General features: G+C 34.9%; 1 protein-coding gene across 1 annotated transcript; it reads right to left on the reverse strand.

Moving 5' to 3' along the window:
• Nucleotides 1-3,630: 3,630 nt before the first annotated feature.
• LOC113238709 (probable uridine nucleosidase 2) lies at nucleotides 3,631-18,895 on the reverse strand. Its single transcript, XM_026475545.1, has 8 exons — nucleotides 18,880-18,895; nucleotides 14,270-14,362; nucleotides 13,643-13,742; nucleotides 10,026-10,194; nucleotides 6,690-6,806; nucleotides 5,560-5,696; nucleotides 4,757-4,970; nucleotides 3,631-3,995 (listed from the first exon to the last, which is right to left on the reverse strand). Coding segments are annotated over exons 1-8 (972 nt in total). The 5' UTR covers nucleotides 18,882-18,895; the 3' UTR covers nucleotides 3,631-3,855.
• Nucleotides 18,896-24,242: the final 5,347 nt, after the last annotated feature.

Genomic DNA, 24,242 nt, shown 5'->3' on the forward strand with positions numbered 1-24,242 from the left:
CTGTCCGCAATCCTCTTTTTGCTGCATATAAACGATATGTTGATTCCAGGTACCTTTGGGTATGCTGATGACAGCACAGTTGTGAACAGGTACTTGAGCAATGCTAGGGTCAGTGGAGAAGAAATCCAGTCTTGTCAAGAGTCCATGGTTAGTCGTTTGAATTTGACACTTAAGGCAGTCTCCGATTGGGGCGATGCCAATCTTGTCAAATTTAATGCTACCAAAACGTAGGCGTGTCTTTTCTCCACTAAACGGAGTCCCTTCCACCTGACTCCGACTTTTCGTGTTATATCCATATCGACAGCCGATCGTCTTCAACTACTTGGAATGGACCTGTCGTCCAATCTGAACTTCGGCAGTTACATTGAATCCATGGCCAAAAATGCGGTAAAGAAGCTTCCAAGGTGAGGCGATACTTCCCACCGGGACAGTTGCTTCAGCTGTAACAAGCACAAGTCAGTCCGGTCGTGTACTGCTGCCACTTACGGGATGGCCCTGCTAAATACCAACTGGCCACCTTGGATTCAATAGACAAGCGTGCTAAGAGGCTTATAGGTGACTCGGAACTAGTAGAGGCGAAGCTGCAGAGCCTTGAACACCGCCGTAGAGTTGCCAGCTTATCGGTATTCTACAGGATATATCACGGAGAGTGTGCGATGGAATTGCATAATTTGATTCCGCCTTCCTCTTTCCATCATCGGGAGACTAGACGTGGGCGGGGGTTCCACCCCTATATTGTGGATATTCTCCGGATTCGCACGAAGCGTTTCGCTTCCACATTTGTATGGCGAGCGGCTAGGGAGTGAAATTGTTTGCCTGCAGACTTGTTCCCCGAACCCTATAACTTGGACCTTTTCAAGGCGAGAGTGAATATGCATTATTTAGGAGTGTATGCTACATCTTCGACCTCATCGTCACTTTCAATCAGGTGAGATGGAGGTCAAATGCGCACTTATTTTTTATAAAAAATAAAAACAATACTGCTTCCGTGGCCGAACGGTTACCATACTGCCACGCAGAGGTCCTGGGTTCGTTTCCCAGGCCGGGAGAAGTATGTATATGGCCTATATTAATTTCTCTCGCGAGTTTGTATGTCATTTGTGGTTGTCTATTTGTGTTCATAGCACCCGCGACACAGGGTTTCCCTAGTGTGGGGTCATGGGAAAAAAAAACAAAAATACTAACAAGTAGTAAATTCTTATGGGATAATAATATGTACCCTTCAAAATGAAAATAAAAACTATTAGTAAAATGGAAATGTGTGAATAGTCTATTCAAAAATTTAACACCACTCGTGTTATTCCTTTTCAAAATATAATTAATTTAACAAAAAAATTGTGCGAGTGGATCAACAGCTCGTTCTTTCGTTTTTGATCCAATAATGGAAATTTCAAGTTCGCATTTATGTGCTTAAATTCCTTTTATTGTTAAATCTAACGTCGTCGTAAAGTTTATTGCGCACGCCACCATAAATGAAATCGATTTCTGATTTTATGCTCACTATAAAAAAATGTTATTACTCTTTGTGACATATTGTTTGATTTCTTTTTATATCAAGGTTTTAAGATTGTTGGATAATTTGTAAAAAAAAACTGTCGCAATAATAAAGTGGTGCAATTCGGAAAGTAACATTTTAGGAAAGTAACGAAAAAATAAAAAATATAATGACATACGAAATAAAACTGTACTAATTTTGTCATGTTTGAAACCACCCAAACATACATGGTTATTTTTTATCTATTCGAATTATTTATCTCATGAATGAGGGTGCGAGCTTAGAGCGATGAAAAAAGAAAGCAAATTATATATAATAGAAATAGCGCTATCTAACTTAAAACATTTAAAAAACCACTAAGAAATATTCTAATATCTCAATTTTTCCTTAAATTATTAATTTGGTGGCTTCCTTTGTAGATCAAAATATCGATATCTCACAAAATAGGTGTAAAGGTACAATTTATGGATAATTTAGGTATGTCAATAAATCTATTAGTCGAAAATACGTATGAATAAGTTTTAACATCTTTAAAGATGCGGAAATACAATTTACAAAAAGTCGATTTTCTCGAAACTTACTCCGATTGAGATAGCGCTTTTCGGCTTATCAGGGCAGTACCTTAGTACCAAATACAAACCTAATAAGTGTCAGCAAAAACATATTTATAATGTTTTGTCAAAAGTCACGGAATAAAAGTCAGTTTGTTAGTACTTTAAAAATAACCCTGTATAGTCGTAAGAGGACTGCTGGTGCTGGTGGCGTTATGTCCTGTTGGATGAAATGTAGTAGTAACTTCCGCAGCCTCCGCAGCCTCCATACATCTTACTTAGTAAGTTAAGCAGTTCAAAAGTTGAAAGTCAAGAGATGTGTTCGCTACTGCGATCGGGCCGGGAGTGTCGATGGAACGAAACAAAATCGGAAAGTGAAGCAAAAGAATGGAACAATTTAAAATTTGAATTTAAATATGACTGTGAGAATAAAATAAGGATTTAAATAAAAAGGTGGGATGACGATCAAGGAGGTCCACCGTTATATAAATATGTTAAAAAGGCTTCTTTTGCCACTTTTTGCATGAGGTATATATATAACCAGCTGTGCATTAAGTTTAACACCACAAATCAATGTATCTAGTAAGACTTGTAAGTCGCAATGTAATTAATTAGCTGTTGGTAAAGTAAAGTAAATAAAAAAAAGATGAAAAGTCGTGTCTGTTATTTCACCGTCACTCTTCTTACCTTACATAACGCTCACGTGGCTGCTTGGCGGCAGAGGTCAGTTAGGTAGACCGACACTTCGAACTCGACGAACTCTTTCAGAAAGAGGTCCTGATACTCACACCAGTAGTAAGGTATCAAGAGCTTACAGGAGGTACAGGAAATTCTGTAGTTTGTGGTCAGGTAATTTGTGATTTAAAAACAAAAGTAATAAGTATTGAGTACTCCTAGCGCCATCTATGTTACTTTCAACGAACCTTCGACTAAGCCACTCCGCCTGTGGTTTAATTTTTAGTAAAATTCTAACAAGAACGTAGTTCGCGGGAATACCGCTAGGTGGCACATTGAAGAAAAAAATTATTTAATATTTTTGCTTGTACTATCTCGTACGTTTGTAAAATAAAGCTTTAATACCAAATATTTTACAGAATAGAGTCCACTTAACATTTCGTTGAGCATAGTGCAAATACGCGTAACTAGCAATGGATTATTAGCGTCCATTTCAGTAATTTAGTGTCCAAAAAAAATTCGCGTAAATGTCGTGGCAACCAAATTGGCGTGATTTACGGAAATCAATTATTATCAGTCCGTAGACAATATAAATGAATACTTACTGTGCAACAATGAGAGTCGTAGCCATTGAAATAACAAAGTAATAAAATAATAAAAAGTAAAATAATAAAAATACAAAAGAGTTGTAAAAATTTGGTTAAGTGCAGGTACGCGCCTTTAATACTACCTACATCTTGGCGGACTTGCACTATCCCTGGCGATTTGTTGAGATGTACATGCAAAATAGCCTGATTTTTTTATGACGACCGAGCTAGAAGTAGTGGACCCTATCATACACTACACCTATGTACACCAGCCAGCACATCAAGCTACACATTGACGTATCTTGTTCCGTTGCAATGAAGGCGATTTTCGAACAAAAATGTGTATAGTCTGATGTGTCGTTGTCCGTACATTTCAATCTTCAATGTACTTAAATGCTTAAATGAATTTATTTATTACCTACAATGGCATATACGAAGTAATACAATAATGTACCTACTTTATTATTTATTTCTGGGCTACTTAAATAATGATATTTTCTTAAATCTAAATTGACATTTTTGTTGGTATATTTACAATAGATATAGGTTACTTTGGTCTGCTTACGTCTGCTGAAAACAAGTGAAATAAAAACGATTTGTACATTTCCATATCGAACGAATAAGCTATTCTAACATTTGCATCTTCCTTTCTTACGAAGGTATTTGTGTTTATTCCTCGTTTGTCACCTGAAACAGAAAATAACTTTATATTGAATTTATGAAGAGTATTTCCATCGTCGACTTCATCGTCGCTTACCATTAGGTGAGATTGGAGGTCAACGCGCACTTATTGTTATAAAAATTTTGAAATTATTTAATGAGTTATTTATTTCGAGTTCTTAGATTTTCGCGATTGTTACACATTGGAAATGAAACTATTTTTCCGGATTTAAATCGCGTGTATTTGTTTTTTCAAACAAACCGACGTTTCGGGCCCTTCACAGGTCCCATGGTTTGAAAAAACAAACATACGCGATTTAAATCCGGAAAAATTGTTTTATTTCCAAGAGTTATTTATTTATTTCACTATGACGTAATGTATGTCTGTCGATTCTCATATTTGTTGTTCAATTATTTCATTTTTAACCGACTTCAAAAAAGGAGGAGGTTCTCAATTCGACGAATTTTTGTGCGTATGCTACGCGGCATTTCTGAACCGATTTTGTTGACTATTTTTTGTTAAAATAGTCACCAAATTAAATTTGAAGAAAATATTACTATTAAATAATTCCACGAACTTTTGAAGCCGATTTTTTTATAGTTATTCACATTACAATCTATTCAATAAGATATATAAACGTTATTATCGCATTCATCACCACGACAATTATATTTATATACACTAAATAATATATTTGAATTTATACATTTTCGAACATATTGATCGTACACATGGAGTTTTAATGGGATTTTTTCTCAAACCAAAATTTTAAGTATAACATACTTACCACACAAAATGATACCGCTTTTTGAATACTTATATTCCGTAACAAAGTCAGGTTTTCCGGGACCCGTTGACATGTTACTGAGTGCAACAGATACGGTGGCTGGGTCCAAGGAGTCCCATTTATCCATTTTTTTCTTCAAAGCCACGTCTTCATATATATTTTGCGCTCGTATAATGTCAGTGTCTAAACCCCCTAAAGTGTCTCGTCTCCAATCCTGAAAAATCATTACGGATTAATTGTAGTACTTTATGTCTCAAGGATAATAATTTAGTAATAATTCAACGTACATCATTAGGTATAAAATTTTTAATGCCTTTTAATAATATGAGGTTGCGTACTTGTGTGAAATTTATCCCATCTATATAATTAGGCGCTGTCACAAATCTTGCGCTTTCTGGGGAAAAATTTACACTAAATTGTGACCAATTTATACTATCGCCTTTGATGACGAATAGTTTTTTTATAGAATGTGTATCGCACAAGCATACTAGAACCGTGGCCGAGAAAAAACTATTCTAACCTAGAGTGTCGTCTCGAAATCCGTCACGACGACCATGGCAACTTTAATTCAGTAACTAATTTATTGCAACTACGTTATAATCATGATGAAGAGAAATGCACGAGAATAGGTGGCAGGTGTGGAAGACACTGTACGTACCTGTACAGTGTCTTCAGTCGCCAAGATCACGGCTGGCCGTTCCTTTATGTCTTTTCTGTCGCAGCTTTTTATTGCCGAATTATGACGACCAACTGTTTCGTGCGCATTATCTATTTTTATAACAAAGACAAAAATAAATACTCACCATGTCAATTGTTAAATGTTCTTTTATTTGCGAGAATGGTACAATTGTGACTTTATCTGGTGTTGCGTGTTCTACCACGATGTGGTAAGCTTCCGCATCCATGCGTACATTAAATTCTGCACTTGGATACTTTTCACCTGGTTAACGAAATTTAATCAATACTCAATCGTAAATAAGGAACGTCGTTGTTTTTCTTTTTTTGTTTATTTTCCATTACATATACTCAAAGTCAAAGTCAAAGTCAAAGATTATTTATTTCATAGGTAAAATAAATTTACACTTGAAAACATTGACTTACAAATAAATGGACGACGGGTCTAATACAAAAACCACGAAAAAAATGTCCCAAGTCAACCTATTCGAAATTTAAATTGTAATGTCATCGCAGTATCGCGCTGTCAGTAGAACAAATGAAGACTAAAGCGGAGTGTCGCGCTCTGTATACGATTTTAGCGCCTTACAAGTGCGGACACTTTTTAGCGCGGACCCGACGTCCATATAATTGTAAGTCAATGCTTGAAAACGTCACATTTAAGCTACTGCTCGTTCACTACGCTGACCTCCCTGAGAAGAACGAGCAAAAAAGCCTAGGGATTGCTCTTTTCAAATAACCTTAAATGCTATGGAATACACTTTGAATCAAATTTGTGTGGATTCTGGAGCCGTGTCGTCTTTTCATACATCTTTATCTAACACGTAGTCTTCAATTTTGTAATATGATTTTTCGATCAATATATTTTTAATGTAGTTTTTAAACTTAGGAAATGATAAACTTAATATATGCTCTGGAATGTTATTGTAAAAACGTATACAGTTCCCTATAAAAGAGTTGTTTACCTTGGTTAAACGAAATCGTGGTACCATGAGATTGGACTTAGCTCTAAGGTTAATATTATGCACTCAAAATAAGGACATTATACACTTTAAATCTGTTCTGTAAAGCTTATGGTCGTTCAGAATAATGCCTCAGTTTTGATGCTCTGGTACAAGGGATCAGGAGAGAGATAACTGGTGTAGTTGTTTAAAATAAATAGCTAACTGCTGCAAGTTCGAGTTGGATGAATATAATGAACATTAGTTTCTTTAAGAGATTCAGCTAGAAGATTAAGAAGGTTTAGAGAATTACTTACTGTAAATGTGCCCTCCGCCAATATATAAATGATTTAATCGGCCGAGAAACTCCGGATCCAATTTTATAGCAAGAGCGATGTTGGTCAGCGTTCCAATAGTAACCACGGTAATATTACCTGAAAATTGAAGAGCGTATTTTCTATCTTAAATATTCGTCCCATTTCGTCTTTTATATCTTATTTTTGGTCAAAAGATTGACCACTCACAAACACAACAATGATTTAAGTCATCCTCACTCTAGTCCCCTTCACTCAAGTATATAACCAGAAAAAGAGACGAAATGTCATTTAATTCGTTTGAAAACTATTCTGCCATATCTTTACTGTGACAACTGCGCTCCGATTGGCCAGCCCGAATTCGAAACAATTGACGGGTGTCGTCAATGGCTGTCGTCAACTGTTTCACTTCAAATCGACCAGCTAATGTGACCTTTGCTATAATGAACGAAAATTGCAAAATTACATATTTAATATTTAATTACCGACGAAATGTGATTCCGTTTGTTTTGTAATTAGATGTTTTGCTGTTTTTCCCACACCACCGAACAGAACAGCACGGCATTGTTAGAGATATTATCTTTATTACAATAAATACAGAATATTTTTTGGAATATACAGAGACGTACATACAGGTCAGTAGTTGGCCTGTCTATATTTCAGTGCAAACGGGAGTTGATATTTATAAGAGCTGTATCGCTAATATGTTACTAGGAATAGTGGCCCTTATTTCGTTTCTATTTCTGGTTATATACTCGATGCCTTCACTTCTTGAATTTGGCGTTAATGCCAAATCACTTCCCAAAGTTCTTGAATCGTGTTGTTGTTATTGAATCATAAGTTGCAAACGTTGTTACTTGTGGATAACAAGTAGATACTTCTTCTGAGGGATGTTAATTTGTTTTGCTCTTTGCTGCATCAACTATTATATAGTAAATGAAACTTTTTTTTATTTAAATCGCCTAAAACTGTCTTATCAAACAAATCAGTGTTAGAGTTAGTCGTAACCATGGAACCTGTCGAAAGCCCTAATGATTAGTTATGCGATTGAGATCCGAAAAATTAGTTCTGTTTTCAATACCTAGCAGTCGCAAAAACATCATAACCACATAAAGCGCACAAAATCGATAGCTTTACATGCTCTTACAAACACTTATCGATACATGTGCTATTTCTGGATTCTCGACTCTTCAAAGAATATGGGTCTTCGTCTTTACCCCACTTAAAAGAATTGCGTGTATATGAGATGCATGTTCCATTTGGAGTACTGTGAAGAAGAATTTCAACTCTTAGAATTCGCCACATTGACCCGTTACTATTTTTGGACCTTTTGCAAATTTTTGAAGACTATACTTTACTCGTAGAGTCAGATTTTATTTTGTCCTAGTTGTATCTCTATGCTCTATGTTTTTTCATGATAGCAAGAGACGGGACGAAGAAATCGTGCGCTGAGTGGAAAGCGACTCGCCTCTAAGTAATTGCAGTGCTGCGAACTTTGAAACGCAGAGATCTGAGGGGCACTACCAATGCAGCAGTTCCCTGAGACATAATAAATTGACAAGTTCCATGTCCCTCTAATTTCACCCTACACTTACCCTTCATTACCGGAACATAGTAATGTTTATATGACGTAGCAGTACTTTCCTGAACGAACTCTTTCATAGTGGGCTCTACTGCTACTGAACTGGTTAGTACTTTATATGCTATGAAGATCTCATTCACCAATTTTAGGAAACGTACTTATCTAAATGCGTATTTGGTTGCCCGTTCTATCTTGTAATCACGGTACAACGGATTTTGTACTTTATTTGTAAGTCAATGATCCTGAAGACATTGCTTTTTTTATATTCTTTTTCTATTATTTTCGCTATGTTTTTGTTTTGGATTATAATTGATATGTTGATTGTCAAACTATGTCGTGAATTTGCTATTGCCTGTGACCGCTGTTAAGTAATTCAAATTATAATCAATATTTGTGCTCATTTCTGTTGTTATCCTCATTTCATTCTCATACACATCGTCTACTTCAACCAGGTAATTAGTTAAATTGTCTAGTACATTTGTATATTCGTTAATATAGTTAATGATTTCTCAACAAATACTGGAAATGTAACTAATTTTTCAAATCTAAATTGCGTTTTTTTTTTTCAAACAAACCAACGTTTCGGGCTATTTACGTGTCCCATGGTCATAACTGACTGAGATGATGAAGTCGTCAGATAAGTCCAATACCAAACCACTCTTTTTGTCACTGTAGTTACAAAAGTTATTTAAATCCGGAAAAATAGTTTCATTTCCTACAGTATGACTTTTTTAAATTTCCAGATACCTATTTCAGATCGGTTACACGGTCCGTGGTCCCGGGTCGAATCGTGACCATCGAGGGTGTAACCCCGTGACCATGATGCGTGTAACAGTTCCGAAATATCGAGAAAATAAAAAAGATTTATACCGTGTTAAGAAACCTGTAATTAGTGATAACCTTATTTTGAATGTACCAAAGAACATTCCAATTTACTATTACGCTATATGCGTTTGGCTAAATATTTTATTTTAACAATATGAGTTTTTTATAATTATTAATACAAAGATCGAACACTCAGAAAAAATTCCTTCGATCCGGCCGGAATCGAACCGACCTCTTCTAGCTTACCGTACCAGACGCTATACGTACCAACCAAGTCACGGAACGAACCAGCGGACCTCACGAATTTTTCTGTGCTTGAATTGTTTTTTGTTTTGTTTCAAAATTCTTAATGTCAATTGTCAATTGATATTATTATGATTCTGCCAATACGGCCTTTTTAGCCCTGCTGGTTGATGACTGTACCACCTCAGTCAACCGTGACCATAGGACCTGTAAAGGGCTCGGAACGTTGGTTTGTTTGAAAAAACAAGTATACGCGATTTAAATCCGGAAAAATAGTTTCATTAAAGTTATTTAAAATTAATAGCCGTGATAGCCTAATGATTTGACCTATCGCCTCTCAAGCAGAAGTTGTGGGTTCAAGTCCGGTCTCGCTCCTCTGAGCTTTCGGAATTTATGCGCGAAATTTCATTTGAAATTTACCATGAGCTTTTCATTGAATGAAAATCTTGAGGAAACCTGCACAACCAAGAATATTCACAATTCTCGGAAAACGTGTGAAGTCCCCGATAAGCATTGGGCCAGCGTGGCGGACTATGGCGTAAACCCTCACCTTGACCGCACTAGGAGTTATAAATGGGGTAATGATGAATTAAAATTAATTACAAATTAGAAATAAAATATATTGATTAGTACTGCTCCTGCTAACACTTCTCTTCAAAAAGTGAAACAGAAAAAGAAAACTAACTTACCCGGATATTTTTTAGAAAGGTTAATGAGGGTTAGCACTGCGCCTTCATTTTGAACCGGCAATGGATCAGTCAATACTTCGCCGTTATTTCCAAGACCATCTTCGCCATAGTATTGGGAGGATTGTGGCGTTATTACCAAAGATTCTTTACAGCCTCTATATATTGGTACCTGAAGTAGAAATGGTTATTTGTTATGCAAAGCTGTAAAGTTGTTGTTTGATGCAAATGCTTGTGTTGAATCCTGAACGTAAATAGGGTTTCAAGGCACGAGATGCAGAATAACGTTGCTGCTGGGCGAAATACACAACTTTTCACCTCACTATAGCGAGGAAACTGGTAGATGAAAGAAAAACAGTTGACAATCAATACAATAATAAGAATAAAACATAAAAATGGATTTATATTACATAATTTATGTAACATAAATAATATACGACAAATCGCGTAGTTGGACGTGTCATTATGTTTTTTTTTTTCATCGAAAAAATAAGTTAGGTGCACCACAATCTGTCGTCAAATTCGACGCTTTTGCGCGCAGATTTGTAATCAGAAAGGAAGCCTTTCCTAGCTAGTGAGGTGAAAAAGAAATTGTCTCCAGCGTCTGTGACTTAAGTTTCTTTTAATCCAAAATATATTTTTTTTACAGATACCTACTAAGTGACGGGGCGAACAAGTCGTGCGCCTGCCGGTAAGGGACAAGCTTGTCCATTGATAGATTAAGCCTGTACATGCGCAGGGCGCGGTTATGTTGGCTCATACATTCACACGGCGACTTGAGTGAAGCTTACGCTCTTCAGAGCATGCTGCCAGAGCTTCTACACGTGTGCTCTATGGTCCAACTTCAAACTGAGATCGTACGGTGCCTTGCGAGTCGAACATAATAACATATTTAGGGCCTTGTTGCGGCTCCCCCGTTTCTTAATTCTGCGCATCTGGCATGTTCGCAGATGCTGCTGTGGACGATTTTTATGCCATCACGCGTAAAATGTCCACATCGATAGTATACGAAGAGTGAGAGGTAGCACCGACGAGATCCTGAAGATGATAGCGGACAGGAATGATGCGTCAGTGTTCTGGAGGTTCACTGAGTTGCATGTTTATATGTGACTCAGTGAGCCACCGGGATGGGTTCACCCTGTTTGCAATAAGTAACTATTTATTTTATTATTTGTAATTTGATAGTCTGTAGAGTGACTCGTACTGTACTAATCCTAATACTAACGTACTTATATGGTGTGTTGTATTTCTAACTTACTAATTTGTACGAACTTTATTGTCAGAAATAAATTATTATTTTTTTATTATTGCAGTTGCAGTGCCACTCAGAGCTTTAAATCGGTAAAAGATCTTAGGAGCACTGTCACCGCGCCCGTCACCCTGAGACATAAGTTGACAAGTCCCATGTGCCTGTAATTTCACTAGCACCCTTACCCTTCAAACCGGAATGTAGTTATGGTCACATTATTGCTTGACGGTAGATACAAAACAAGAAGCTCTACTGCTACTAAAGAAGTAAGGTAAACAAACTAGTTTGGTAAAAATTCTGCGATCTCGCTATCATGGAATGAGACTTTCAGGTATATTTTGATGGTTTTAAGTTCATGTCTCACCATTTTTTTTCTACAATAATCATTCGATATTACACCTCAAAATCGTATTTAAAAAATTTCAATATGGACAGTCCTTGGTTGCATAGTACTACACGGAAGAAAAACATCTCTATCATTCAAATTAGATCATAGATCTATTTACTACTCGATTACTAAAGAATGATCTAATTTCAAATCGAAAATTTCAATCACAATTGAAAAATCATCTAAGTATAAACATTATAATCCCAGTACAGTGTACTAAAAATACCGATCTCAAAAATACTTGGAATTACTTCTATTTGCCAAGTTTTATCCCCTAGTTCGCCACTTTACGGAACTTGACCCAGGAGATAATAAACATTGGTTCTCACTATTCAAAGTATATTGAGGGAGAAAAACGCCTTGAGTTGGAGAATAGCAAAATCAACCATTAAAATAATTGCTACCTACTTATAATAAAATTTAGGCGCTATTTATAAAAATGAATCTTCATACGTGAACAGCCCTCTTAGGGGTCGATGATTTTTTCCAAAATTAAATGGGACTACTATGGAGGTTTCTTTCCAACAAAAAAAGAATCATGAAAATCGGTGCACAAATACCGGAGTTAACGCGTAACACACATATAAAAAAAAACATTCAGTAGAATTGAGAACCTACTCCTTTTTTTTAAAGTCGGTTAAAAATGAGGATTGAAAGTCACAGCACGTACGTCGTGAATAACATAACTTTTTTTTAAGTAGTATGTTTGCAACAATATAGCTATCATCAACTGAGCGGAAGAATTACTTTTAACTTATATAATTGTCTGCCTTTAATTGATCTTATATTTTAAAGAATAAATTCAACGTTTCATATCCTGAAACATTCTTTTTCTTTTCTTGAAACTTTTTTATGCACTTTGCCTTCTACCACAACGACACAGTCAATTCGTACAGATTATAATTTTGTAATCCTGTATATCAAATTTCATTAGGAATCTATACTACCTCAAATGGCTTTGGTTAACTCCGCATAACAGTGAAAGTGTTAAATTAATCACTATGGAAAAACTATATAGTAAAATTGAGGATTACTTACTATACAGTGTGAAAACACGTTTCCTAAAAATTTTCACGATACAAAAAAAAAAACTCAAACATGCCTCGAAATTTTACAAAACCGCTTATGGTTAATATAACTATAATATATAAATAATATATTATAATATAAATAACGGTAATAACACGACTTATGTGAACAAACTTTAAGACATAAAACGACAACTGTGACTTTTCTATGGTTATAACAATACTTATAATGATACAAACCACAAAAGATATAAAATCGTTAAAGGAATAAAACCTGACCAATCTTGTCCAGTGGAACAAACGAAATGCTCAGTTATACCTTTATGTACACTGTGGAATAAGCAATAGTCGCTTTTAATCCTACTTTTCCTCCCCGTCATTATGGAACAATACGAAATGTGTCTTGTAAAAATATATCTGTAGTTATTCGTTAAACTTGCATATATTTTTCGAGTTGAGAGCACTTGTACCTTTAGACTCGTCAAAAAATCCCGATAACTAAAATTACGCCTTTACAAACAGGAGTTACGCCTTTAGTGCAATAAAAAAAACGACATTAGGAGACTGCTAGAGAGACTTTCTTTTGATATGTTATATAATCGGATACGCTGAAGCCAATGGTGCAATAAAAACAAAAGGGCGTAACTCGTCTTATTTTCGTTTGTAAAAAAATAAACTCTAAAATAAAGCCATATTTTAAATTAATTAATTGATTTGTAGTTGGCAGTACAGTTGGTCGCCACTAAACTGTCTATGGTCGGGTCTAAAGACTTGCTTGTTTACCTTTCATGTAGAATAGATTGAACGAACTCTAGTTTTCTCTACTATAGCATAACAATAACGTCATTCCGATATTAGATAATAACTGCCGCATAGATTTTAATATTTCTTTTGTGTTGAATGGTTCATATTTTCAGGTATCATATATTATTCATAATGAACTGAAAAAACTCACATCACGTCTCTTGGCAACGTTCAATATTTTTTGATTATTGATAAAGACATTGTCTTCGTTAGTATTTCCATTTGCTGTCGTCAAAGCGATCAACTGAGGTCTGAAAATAAAGTTATTTAGTTTAAAATTACCACATTTATATACGTTGCTTGTTTTAAAACCTATTTTGCCAGTTGCCCAAAAATTACTTGCCGAATTATCCAAGATGCGATACAAATTTTAGTTACATATATTTTTATAACTTAAAATTAGAAGACATAAACAAGAAAACGAAACACATAAAACTTTTTTGGATTTCATAATTTATCCCTTATCACAACTACACAATAATGTTAAGTAGTTAACTGAAAATTCGTTATTATATAGACGTTGTTTGGTATCCGTAAATTTTCATAAAAAAAATAATAGTAAAAAAAACACTTTACTGTTCCATAGAAAATTGCATCTGGTTACCATTGCAGGAAATATTTTTTTTAAATACAATTATTTTAATTAAAAATAAATGTTTTAATTTTTTAAGGATATTTTATTTTGTGAAACGTTGCACATAACACCAAACACGTCCTTTTCAAATTACAATTAACTCAAAGACACATTAATACATAAGATAATTAAATCGTGACTTACCCTTGAAAGTATTTTTCATAAAGTAAGGCAATAAAAATAGCCAATGCGTCGTCACCGCCGGCATCATTATCGATTATGAGTTTATTATCATTCCTAAGAAAAATAAGTCAAAACTTTTACTTTGCCAATAATAACAGAAAAACGATTACGTTCAACTATGAACTTCTTCGAAATTGGAATCTGTTTCGATATGACGATTTCAAGTGTAAATATGCTTTTTTGAAATAAAGGTAATTTGACACAGACTTTGCTATAAAAATCCAATTTTGTGGTACAATGAATGTTAAAATTATATGATTTTTGAACATTTAAAAAAAAGTAGAAATGCACCGTAAGATTTTACAAAAAATGCGTTACTATAAATCACATCTCACAAACATGTCGTTTTTATAAAAAACTGACCACAAGTTTAATCATTTTATTAGAAAAAAGTAACTTACGCGTTAACAGATAATGCCATCAAAAAAATAAGTAATAAAAATGACATTTTCATCGGTACATGTGACCAGTGATAACGTCTTAAATGAACTGAATGCTAAAGATTAGGCAATCATTTTATAATATCGAATCGAAGGTTCGAAACCTTGAACCTTTGTGCTCACGCACAACAGGCTAGAACCGATTCGTATTTCGGATGTAATCGGAACAATCATGTAGGTACTTGACCTCACCGATCCATATTTGCCTTACACTCATCGATTACACATAGTAGGTACATACATTGTGATACCCTGTAAGGGCTTTTTCAATGAGACCATTACCCCAATTTCGAGTTCTTGCGTGACTAGACCATTAATCATTTAATATATAACCACGAATGTTTTTAATCTGAAGAAAGTATTTTTGGTGGAAAAAATGTAAACCGAACAGCTTAAGAAATTAGAAATGTAAGTTGGCCACTAGATGGCGTTACTGTGAACGCCAATTGCTTCGATTCGCATTCGATTCTAAAATCTCCCAAAAAAAAAAAACAATTCAATCCTAGTTTCCTGTTATGACGCACAAACGTTAAGACAAATTTAACGATACATCATTTAATGAAACTGGCAACTGCTTTGGGAAAAACTTTAAAACAGACATAAAGACAAATATTTTCATAGGTAGATGAGTAAGTATTTTTGAGCTCAAGAATCTAATGGCACTTGATGGCCATTTCAACTTCTCTAGACGTTTTAACCTTAAATTATTTCTTTTATTTTATATTATTTTAATCAAACAAAGTGTTGAGGAATGTATTTGCAATTCAATGTTCTTTTTAAGGCTTGAACAGTCGCCAATGATTTTGACGATTTGACCTCTAAGCTGTAGTAACAATTTCATACGCCATCTATCGACCACTCGCTTGTACTTACACAAAGTCAAATAAAGATAAGTTGTAAATTAGAATACAGAAGAGTCATAAGTGTTTTTTTGCAATCTATACCTACGTTGTTGTTCCCTCAGAGACATTCGAGAATAAACCATCGTAAAAATAAACATAGATAATTTTTTTGGGATCAAAATCGTAATAGCATAAATAGTGAAAGTATTAGGTAAATCATGCAATGATTCGATCGTTAGTTGACAGGATCAATTAACAACTAATACTACTATTTTCAACTATAAAGGAGAAGTAGAAAAGAGTAGTAAAATTAAAACAAATAGTTTTATTTGCTATATTTTAAACGCATTTAACAAACGTCAATATTTACTAATTAAGTATGCGTCTTTGAAAGTACAACTTTTATGTATTTGACGGCGCGTCGATTAGTTTGTGTCTATTAGAGTGAAATGTGCTACCTGTCTCACTCTGACGTAACGCACAGCATTGGTGCAATTCAAACAGATAGCATCAACTGTCACCTGACACGGTAACGGTTAGGGCGCGAGCTCTTACGTCAGGAAAAAGAGAACAATCATCCGTCGACATCCTGTCCTGGCATCACGTGTTGTGCGGAACGTCTTACTAAATCGTTAACCTTTCAGCGGTCGCGCGGTCTATAGACCGCAGCGACCTTATTTTAGTCATTTTACAAAAACTACTACTATAAACAATAAACAGTTGCACCACCGTGAGATTCTCGAGAGGGTGAGGTACTTCCCCTTAGTAGCCCTGTGATGTCCGTCGCAAGCGCACATGTGTCTTTATTTGTGTTTGCGGTCTGAGATTACGCGCGCGCTACCGGTTGTGTTCCACAAAAATTTATGGAATGAAATTGAACCCTGGGTGAGTATTTCTAGTTATTTGTACTATATTACTTACTATATTACTTACTAAATTACATTATTTTATGTAATATGTATTAAATTATTTATTATATCACTATTTGTTGTAGACACAACATGAGTTACGAAGAAACAGAATGGATTTCAGAGGAGGCGGAACCAAAAGATGAAAATTTTGATGATGTCAAACCATTGATAATGAGTAGGTTATCATACTACCTGCTCCTAAGAAAACTTAGACTATTTACTTTTTTCCTTTTTTATTGTATAAGAATTTAGGTATTACGTAGAACATCATGAAAAAAACATTACAAAATTAATGTGATTTTAGAGTTAATAATAATAATAATAATAATAAATTTATTTCCTTCACACACAATTTCAACCATAATGAAACATTCTTAAGTAATAAAACATTTGTTGTCTGTGAAGGCTGGAGCCCAAACTAGGATACCCTGTGCTATATATAGGTCTCCAGGCCTCCGCCTACGGATAAAGTATCAATAAAACATTGACTGCGTCACGAATGATTGCTATGAGAGAAAGTTAATCCAAAATTTAGTTTATACAAATCAAAAAATTATAAATATAAATAAAATTCAAGACTAGCGGGCAACACAACAAGACTAGTGTATTCCGTAGCTCTTGGTCCCGGGTTCATTTCCCGGTAGAATCAATTTGGGAAATATACCTTTGTCTGTTCTGTTGCCAACCACCTGGTCTCAAACTAGGGAACTCCCTGTACTCCTTATGAGTGCCAGAGAAACTGAATCCAAGCACAGGCATTTCCAGAAATCCAGACCAGACCAAAGTTCTCGGAAGTTCATATAAAAAAATTATTGTACGGGAATCAAACCCGAGACCATGGGCAACTGAAGTGAATTCAGTTGCCCTTGCCGCCGCACTACCCAGAACACCTAGGCTTAAAAATATGCAATGTAAATATAACGAAATAACTAATTTATAAAATCTAAAATATAAAAACAAAGTAAAATATATATATACAAATTACATTTAACACAAACACTAGTGAAATTAATTATAAACAGCAATTTTTTGTGGCATAAACCCGCTCAAAAACACACGCGTGGTCCACCCGTCGCAACGCCTGAAAGGCGACTGAGGGTCGTATTCCAGAACTCTACTCAATACTCAAGTCAGGACTTAAGTATTGCAGTGAGCACTGAAAATCATACTCAAGTCATTGCCATTAGGGTCGTATTTCCAGTGCTTGAAATCATACTCAAGTCTGCTCCAATCCTGACTTGAGCATTGAGTAAAGTTCTAGAATACGACGCTGAGGGTAGTACTGCTAAGACCTCGCGAGTGGGAAGGATTTTTTTTTTTCAAATAATAACACTTAACTTATGAACTATATAAGTTAAAAAGAAGTAGACAATACATTCTGTTTGAAATTAAATTATCTATTTTTTCGTGTACATTTTATAAACAACGGATATTTGCATGTAAAGAGAAATTGCTTTTTATTCAATTTGAAGGACGTAACTGTAAATTTTATTACGCAAAAAGAGCTTAATAAATTGTAGTTTTGCTCAATACATTCAATTATTTAAAGACTACTAGCAGTCATATATTTTTTTGTGATTATTGGACTATTATTATTATCAGGAATTTAATTTAAAAAGAGCCTAATTCGTCAATCTGGCATTTGTTCCAGTCTTTTTACTTCTTTACTACCTGAAGTAAATATGATAAAATATCTCTACAGTAAATGTCTAGGTACTATATCGCCCTCTGGTAGTATTTTTCCGTAGCAGTTGCCACACCTACGTAGCTGCACTTCGGTTAAAAACATTGTATAACATATAGAAGTAGTATCTCGTACTAGTGAGGCCTTATATATATGTAAATAATTATAACTTTTTTATACAAATAAAGATCTCAAAAGTTTGTTTGAAATTACATCTATTGGACAAGTTTTATTGGTTAGCGAAAAGGGGTTGAAATTCCAATAAACCGGGTTCATCTCCTAATTTGCCACTCTAAGAGGCAGAGTATTTTCTTCAAATTTCAATGGGGCCACTACTGATATACCCCCTTTACAACAAAAATTAGACGAAATCGATCGAATGGAGAACCTCCTCCTTTTTTGAAATAGATTAAAAAAGTTAATAATTATTTAACTGAATTTGCCGTTTCATTATTTAAGTGCAGTTGACTATACCTATACATCGTTACTTTTATATAAGTTATAAGAGGTCATGTACTTAATTATTACAAAGTAGAAGTTTAGTTTCGAAAAGTGTAGATTTACGTTTAGATATAAAACCTATAATATTTGGTTTACATTTACAAAAGTAAGTCTATTTCTCAATACTATAGATTAGATAGTAAATGACAGTCTGCACAAGTGTATGATAGTCTACTTATTGCGACATACTTACATTTCAATTTTGAATGGGCACAGCAGTGAGTTCACTCACAATAACTCTTATTTTTTGTATCTTATGTACATTTCATATACCTTCTAGAAACGAAATTCACATTATCAGTACCTTAGTGATATACGAGTATATTCTATTCATACATGCAAGGACATAACCACTGATAATGTTATAATTTTTTTTTATTGTAATCAATATTGTCATTCCCTAGAGCCATCTATAAAGCAGCGTACGAACTACAAAGTAACATTTGTGTATGTGATGTGTTAAGGTCTTAAGGCTGGCTTTTTTGAGGTTTTGTTAGGTGGCGCAGAAACCAGAAAACCGGTAGCTCCGCGTTATTAGTTTTCCTAATTTTCTCTAACTGTATAAAATCGCCAAAAACAAAGTGCAGTTAACTTTTTGAGGATTATAATTCTGGTTTTCAAATTTAACTGGTGTAGTTGTATAAGAGTCGGTAGTAATAAACCTAAACAGTATTAATTAACTCAGTACACCAAGTTTCTGTAACCATGCATAGTAACGTTACTCTGGTAATCTTACAGGGAATTCTCGAGTTGAGACGAGGTAAATGGTGAGGTTGAAAACAAAACTAATGTTGTTAAATACTCCTAGCTCCATCTATGTTATTTCAATGAACTTACGATAAGCTAGTCTCCGACAATTGTGACTTGTGAATTGTGTTATTTTCTGCTAACGTTCTTTCTGGAACATGTTTCGTGGAAATTCCGCAAGATGGTACTTTGTACACCCTTAAACCTTAAGTGTAAAAGTATTAAAGGAAAAATACTAAACATTTATTTCGTATTATTATGCCATACGTTGGCAAAAAGTTTTAATACCGAATATTTTAGACCCAGAATGATCTGTACTTTTTCCAACACTTAGTTAAGACGCACACGAAAAAATAATTATTAGAGCGACAAAAAGTATTGTAACTCCTTCTGGTAACAGGACAACTTCGTATTTATTTTAATCTATGTGAAGTTAAATGTTTTTTCTATTCTTCTTATTAGTTAGAGATGGAGCAGACAGCGAGCCAGCGTAACTGGTGTAACTGAGAATATTGTCTGATTTATGTATATTTTTGTGATAATATTATTATTGTTCGTTAGAATGTAAATTAGTCGTACATAGTCCTACCATCATTTAAAAAAAAATTAATCTATTAAATGTTATTAATAATTTCAACCGATATAATTATTAATGTTCGATGTTTAACGTGGCGATGGTATAGTTGAATTGGGTTATGTTGAAAAACGACGTGTCAACAAGGTCAGGTTAAAAATCAGTACCGCGAGGCATACAGCCACAAGGATTATACTGAGCCTGTTCCTTACACGGACTGTTGTTGTTCCCACAATATTGTTATATTATTATGTTCTGTACGTATTACTGTGTCTGGTAAATAAATGGTTTAAAATGGTTCTTTAGAGATGTACGCCGTGAACCCGCGCCGCCACTGCCGTCGATTCATGCACACAGCCAGCGTAAAATCGACGTGGTTCTTTGTTATTTAATTACTATAATTATATAAATAAAACACTATCGCACATCTAAATGAAATATGTTGCCGTCTACGCACATTTTATTCATATTAGATTTAAATTAAAACCATTCACTACCTGCATGACATGCTCACCCACTATCCTGCAAACGACTCACGTCTCACAAGACGCATTGGAGGATTGCAGGATGACTTGGAAGCTGCGACTACATTCATAATCCTGTACTACGCGGCGAACGGCAAGGAGGACTGCAATGCAGGATAATGAATGCCCCATATAGAGAGCTTATATTTATGTGATTTGTATTTTTACGAAATGCTTTAAGTTTGTGACGGTGTGACCTCCTTACACCGTCATCTCACCTTTTTGTATCGCCTCTCTCCGCTTGTATCCTATTATTTTTTTTATTTGACATGTATTTAAATTTTAAATTTGAATTGTTCCATCTTCCTTCACTTTCTCATTTTGTTTTCGTACCACGGTTACTCCCAGCTCGACCGCCACAACAGTCGGAGCTGTTCCAAATTCCATCGCGAATAATCGCTAATTTTGGTTTTATTTATTTATTTTTTATTAGGGATAAGTGCCTTAATAATAAAGTATAGGAGTGTTTTATACTGTTGTACCTGTTTATTTATATTTACTTTTTTATTGTTACAGCCCTTTCTTTAAACTTTACTTCTTTAATAAATTTTGTGGACCGGAAGATTCCCGTTTCATTGCCGTGAACCTGTTCACGGCTAATTAGGGTTACAACCCTTTCAAGTTGACGCTTTTTAGGAAATGAAACTATTTTTCCGGATTTCATGGTCACGGTTGAGTCAACCGTGACCATGGGACCTGTAAAGGGCCCGAAACGTCGGTTTGTTTGAAAAAACAAATATACGCGATTTAAATCCGGTAAAACAGTTTCATTTCCTATGTGTAACAATCGCAAAAACCTAAGAACTAAACGCTTTTTGTGCGTTTAGTTCTTAGGTTAAAAAAACTTTGATAAGGAATACATAATTGACTATAACTGTCTATGTTTTAGAGCTTTATTCTTTAAATCAGATGAATATATACCACGCCGATCACGAATAGAAAAACCTGAAACCTGAGACAATTTTACGATCGGCGCACATCTCTAGTCTCTATTGAACATTTATCGGGATGTGTATGCTAAACCGACCGACTTTGGGTTTTTTATGCAGACTGTGAACGAAGTGGACACCATTGTCACATACTTCAATTATCACGACACTTAAATCTTTAAATACTTTTATTTATTACGTAGCTACTCAATGCCGTATCGTCGGGGATAGTGCAAATCCGCGTATGTAGTATTTGTAAAAAGCGCGTATCTGAACCAAACCAAATGTCACAGGAGAGGGATTTAACGTTAATTACTTTTCAACACATTTGCTCGTAACGGGCTTCTTATTGTATCGCTTTTAGGCTCATAAACCTAGCTATTGAACACGCGTTTGTAATTATATTACAAAACGTGTGTGTAATAAGTATAGGCTTAACCGGATTAAGATGTATCTCACAACAAGGCCTATGTATTAAAACTATGCATTCTTAAATTATCCGGGTTATGTCTTTGAAATTAACTTGGTCTATTAAAAAAACAGCTCTAACCTACATATTATAAGATTCAAATTACAATGACAGTAATCCCAAACAAACAGGGTCACAGTTTTTTTTTTATTTCTGTTTAATACGGTTGTGTAGTCTTACCTTACAAATAATATTTTTATTAATAAATTTATATTTCTTATTTGATGTGATAAATATAGAAAAACATACACAATATACACCTATAAAACTTTAATTGAATAAAATTACTTATTTTGGATAATATTTTACACGAATTTGAGTGAAATAAGGACATATTTATATTATTTCGCATTGGCTGTTTAGGAATTTCACCTAAGTCTCATTATTGCCGAAGCACCTGCGCGCGCATACCCGCGCCGCGGCGCCAGGCGCAGAAAAAATAACTCTGCGCGCCAATTTCCATTGATACGTTCGAAACATTTATATACGCTGTGTGTTAGATAATTACCTAGGTGTTTAAAATGTCCTGCTCAAGCACGGAAGAAAACATTTTGATGGATTTAACACCGCCCGAAATCCTCACAGAGGCACAAAACGCAAGTGACAGTTTATTGCCTTCGAAATCCAGAGAAAAACACATGGCTGCATATGAAACTTTTATACAATGGAAAACCAACAAAAAAGCGTCTTCGTTTTCAGAAAATGTTTTTCTTGCCTATTTTCATGAACTGGCGAATAGGTTTAAGCCCAGCTCGCTCTGGTGCATTTATTCTATGTTAAAGACCACAGTAAAGAACAAGAATAACATAGACATAAAAAACTATTCAAATCTGACGGCATTTTTAAAGAGACGCTCTGATGGGTATGTTGCAAGAAAATCGAAGGTACTTTCGCCAACTGACGTCGAAAAGTTTTTAAAAGAAGCCCCCGATTATCAGTATTTAGCAACAAAGGTCAGTTGATCGTATTAAACCTTAATTTTTTTATGTTTTCATTTTTCTTGTATTATATTTGCGAAAATACCTATATTTTTAATTTCTTTACAGGTTGCAATGATATTTGGTGTCACTGGCGCGTGTAGACGCCAAGAACTAAGCGAAGTAACGGCAAAAGACGTAGAAACTCATGGCCAAATGCTTTTGATTAAAATTAACAACACTAAAAATAAGGTACCGAGATCGTTTGCCATTCACGGTCCATTTTACGACATAGTAAAAAAGTACGAAGCGCTTAGGACAGATAAGGCAAAATCCGATCGGTTTTTTCAAAACTACCAGAAGGGTAGATGCGTGGCTCAGCCAATAGGCATTAATAAATTTGGTGCAATGCCTAAAGAAATTGCCAAGTTTTTAAATCTACCCGACCCGGATTTATACACTGGGCATAGTTTCCGAAGAACATCAGCTACATTGCTAGCTGACTCGGGAGCTGATTTGCTTACTTTAAAGCGTCATGGTGGCTGGCGATCTAGCACAGTTGCTGAGTCTTATGTTGAAGATTCAGTTCGAAATAAGTCCAACATATGTACTCAAATAACCCACGCTATAAATCTGGAGCCCCAGGTTAAGAAGATGTGTCCTGAACCGCAGCCATCCACCTCCCGTGATACAAGTTATTTGTTACCTAGGTTGTCTATTTCTGAGTCTTTAAATGAACCACCACCACTTTCATCCATATTTGTACACAATGAACCCGTATCACCGACTTTTACGCAAGAAGACAATAATGAAATAGTAACAAATAATATCACACAGACGGTTCAAATGCCTAACAAAACTGCACGTTACCATTTTGAAAATTGTACATTTAACAATTGTTTTAATAATTAAATTTAAATAACTACATTTTTGATAAAATCAAGATACAATGACTTTGATAGGCTTTGGAGACTCTTAATTAATTGCTATTGATAGATATAGTATAGAATAGAATAATATTATTTACATTAACGTGAGCTTAATATAGTATTCAGTGTATCTGTATAATTAATGCCAAATAAAGCTATTTTTCATTTCCATTTTACTCAAGTTTGTTTCATTTTCCTCGCAAATGTGTTGAAAAACGTCGTATGAAACACGTGTGCTTTGATCATTACACTCTCGGCTTTCTTATCGCGCTCGCCTGCGGCTCGCGCGAGTAATAACGCCTCGTGTGTAATGACCAACTTAGCACACTTGTATCATAATGTACTATTATAACATATTTGCTCGTAAAGTGGCTGAAATCACACCAATTTCAATATCGTAATGTATTTCATTACGCACTTGTGCGTTATTGTAATGTAAAACGCACAAGTGCGTTATTGTAATGTAA

The sequence above is a fragment of the Hyposmocoma kahamanoa genome, unplaced genomic scaffold (assembly GCF_003589595.1).
Source record: "Hyposmocoma kahamanoa isolate Upper Pololo Valley unplaced genomic scaffold, ASM358959v1 97617, whole genome shotgun sequence".
Lineage (NCBI taxonomy): Eukaryota > Metazoa > Arthropoda > Insecta > Lepidoptera > Cosmopterigidae > Hyposmocoma > Hyposmocoma kahamanoa.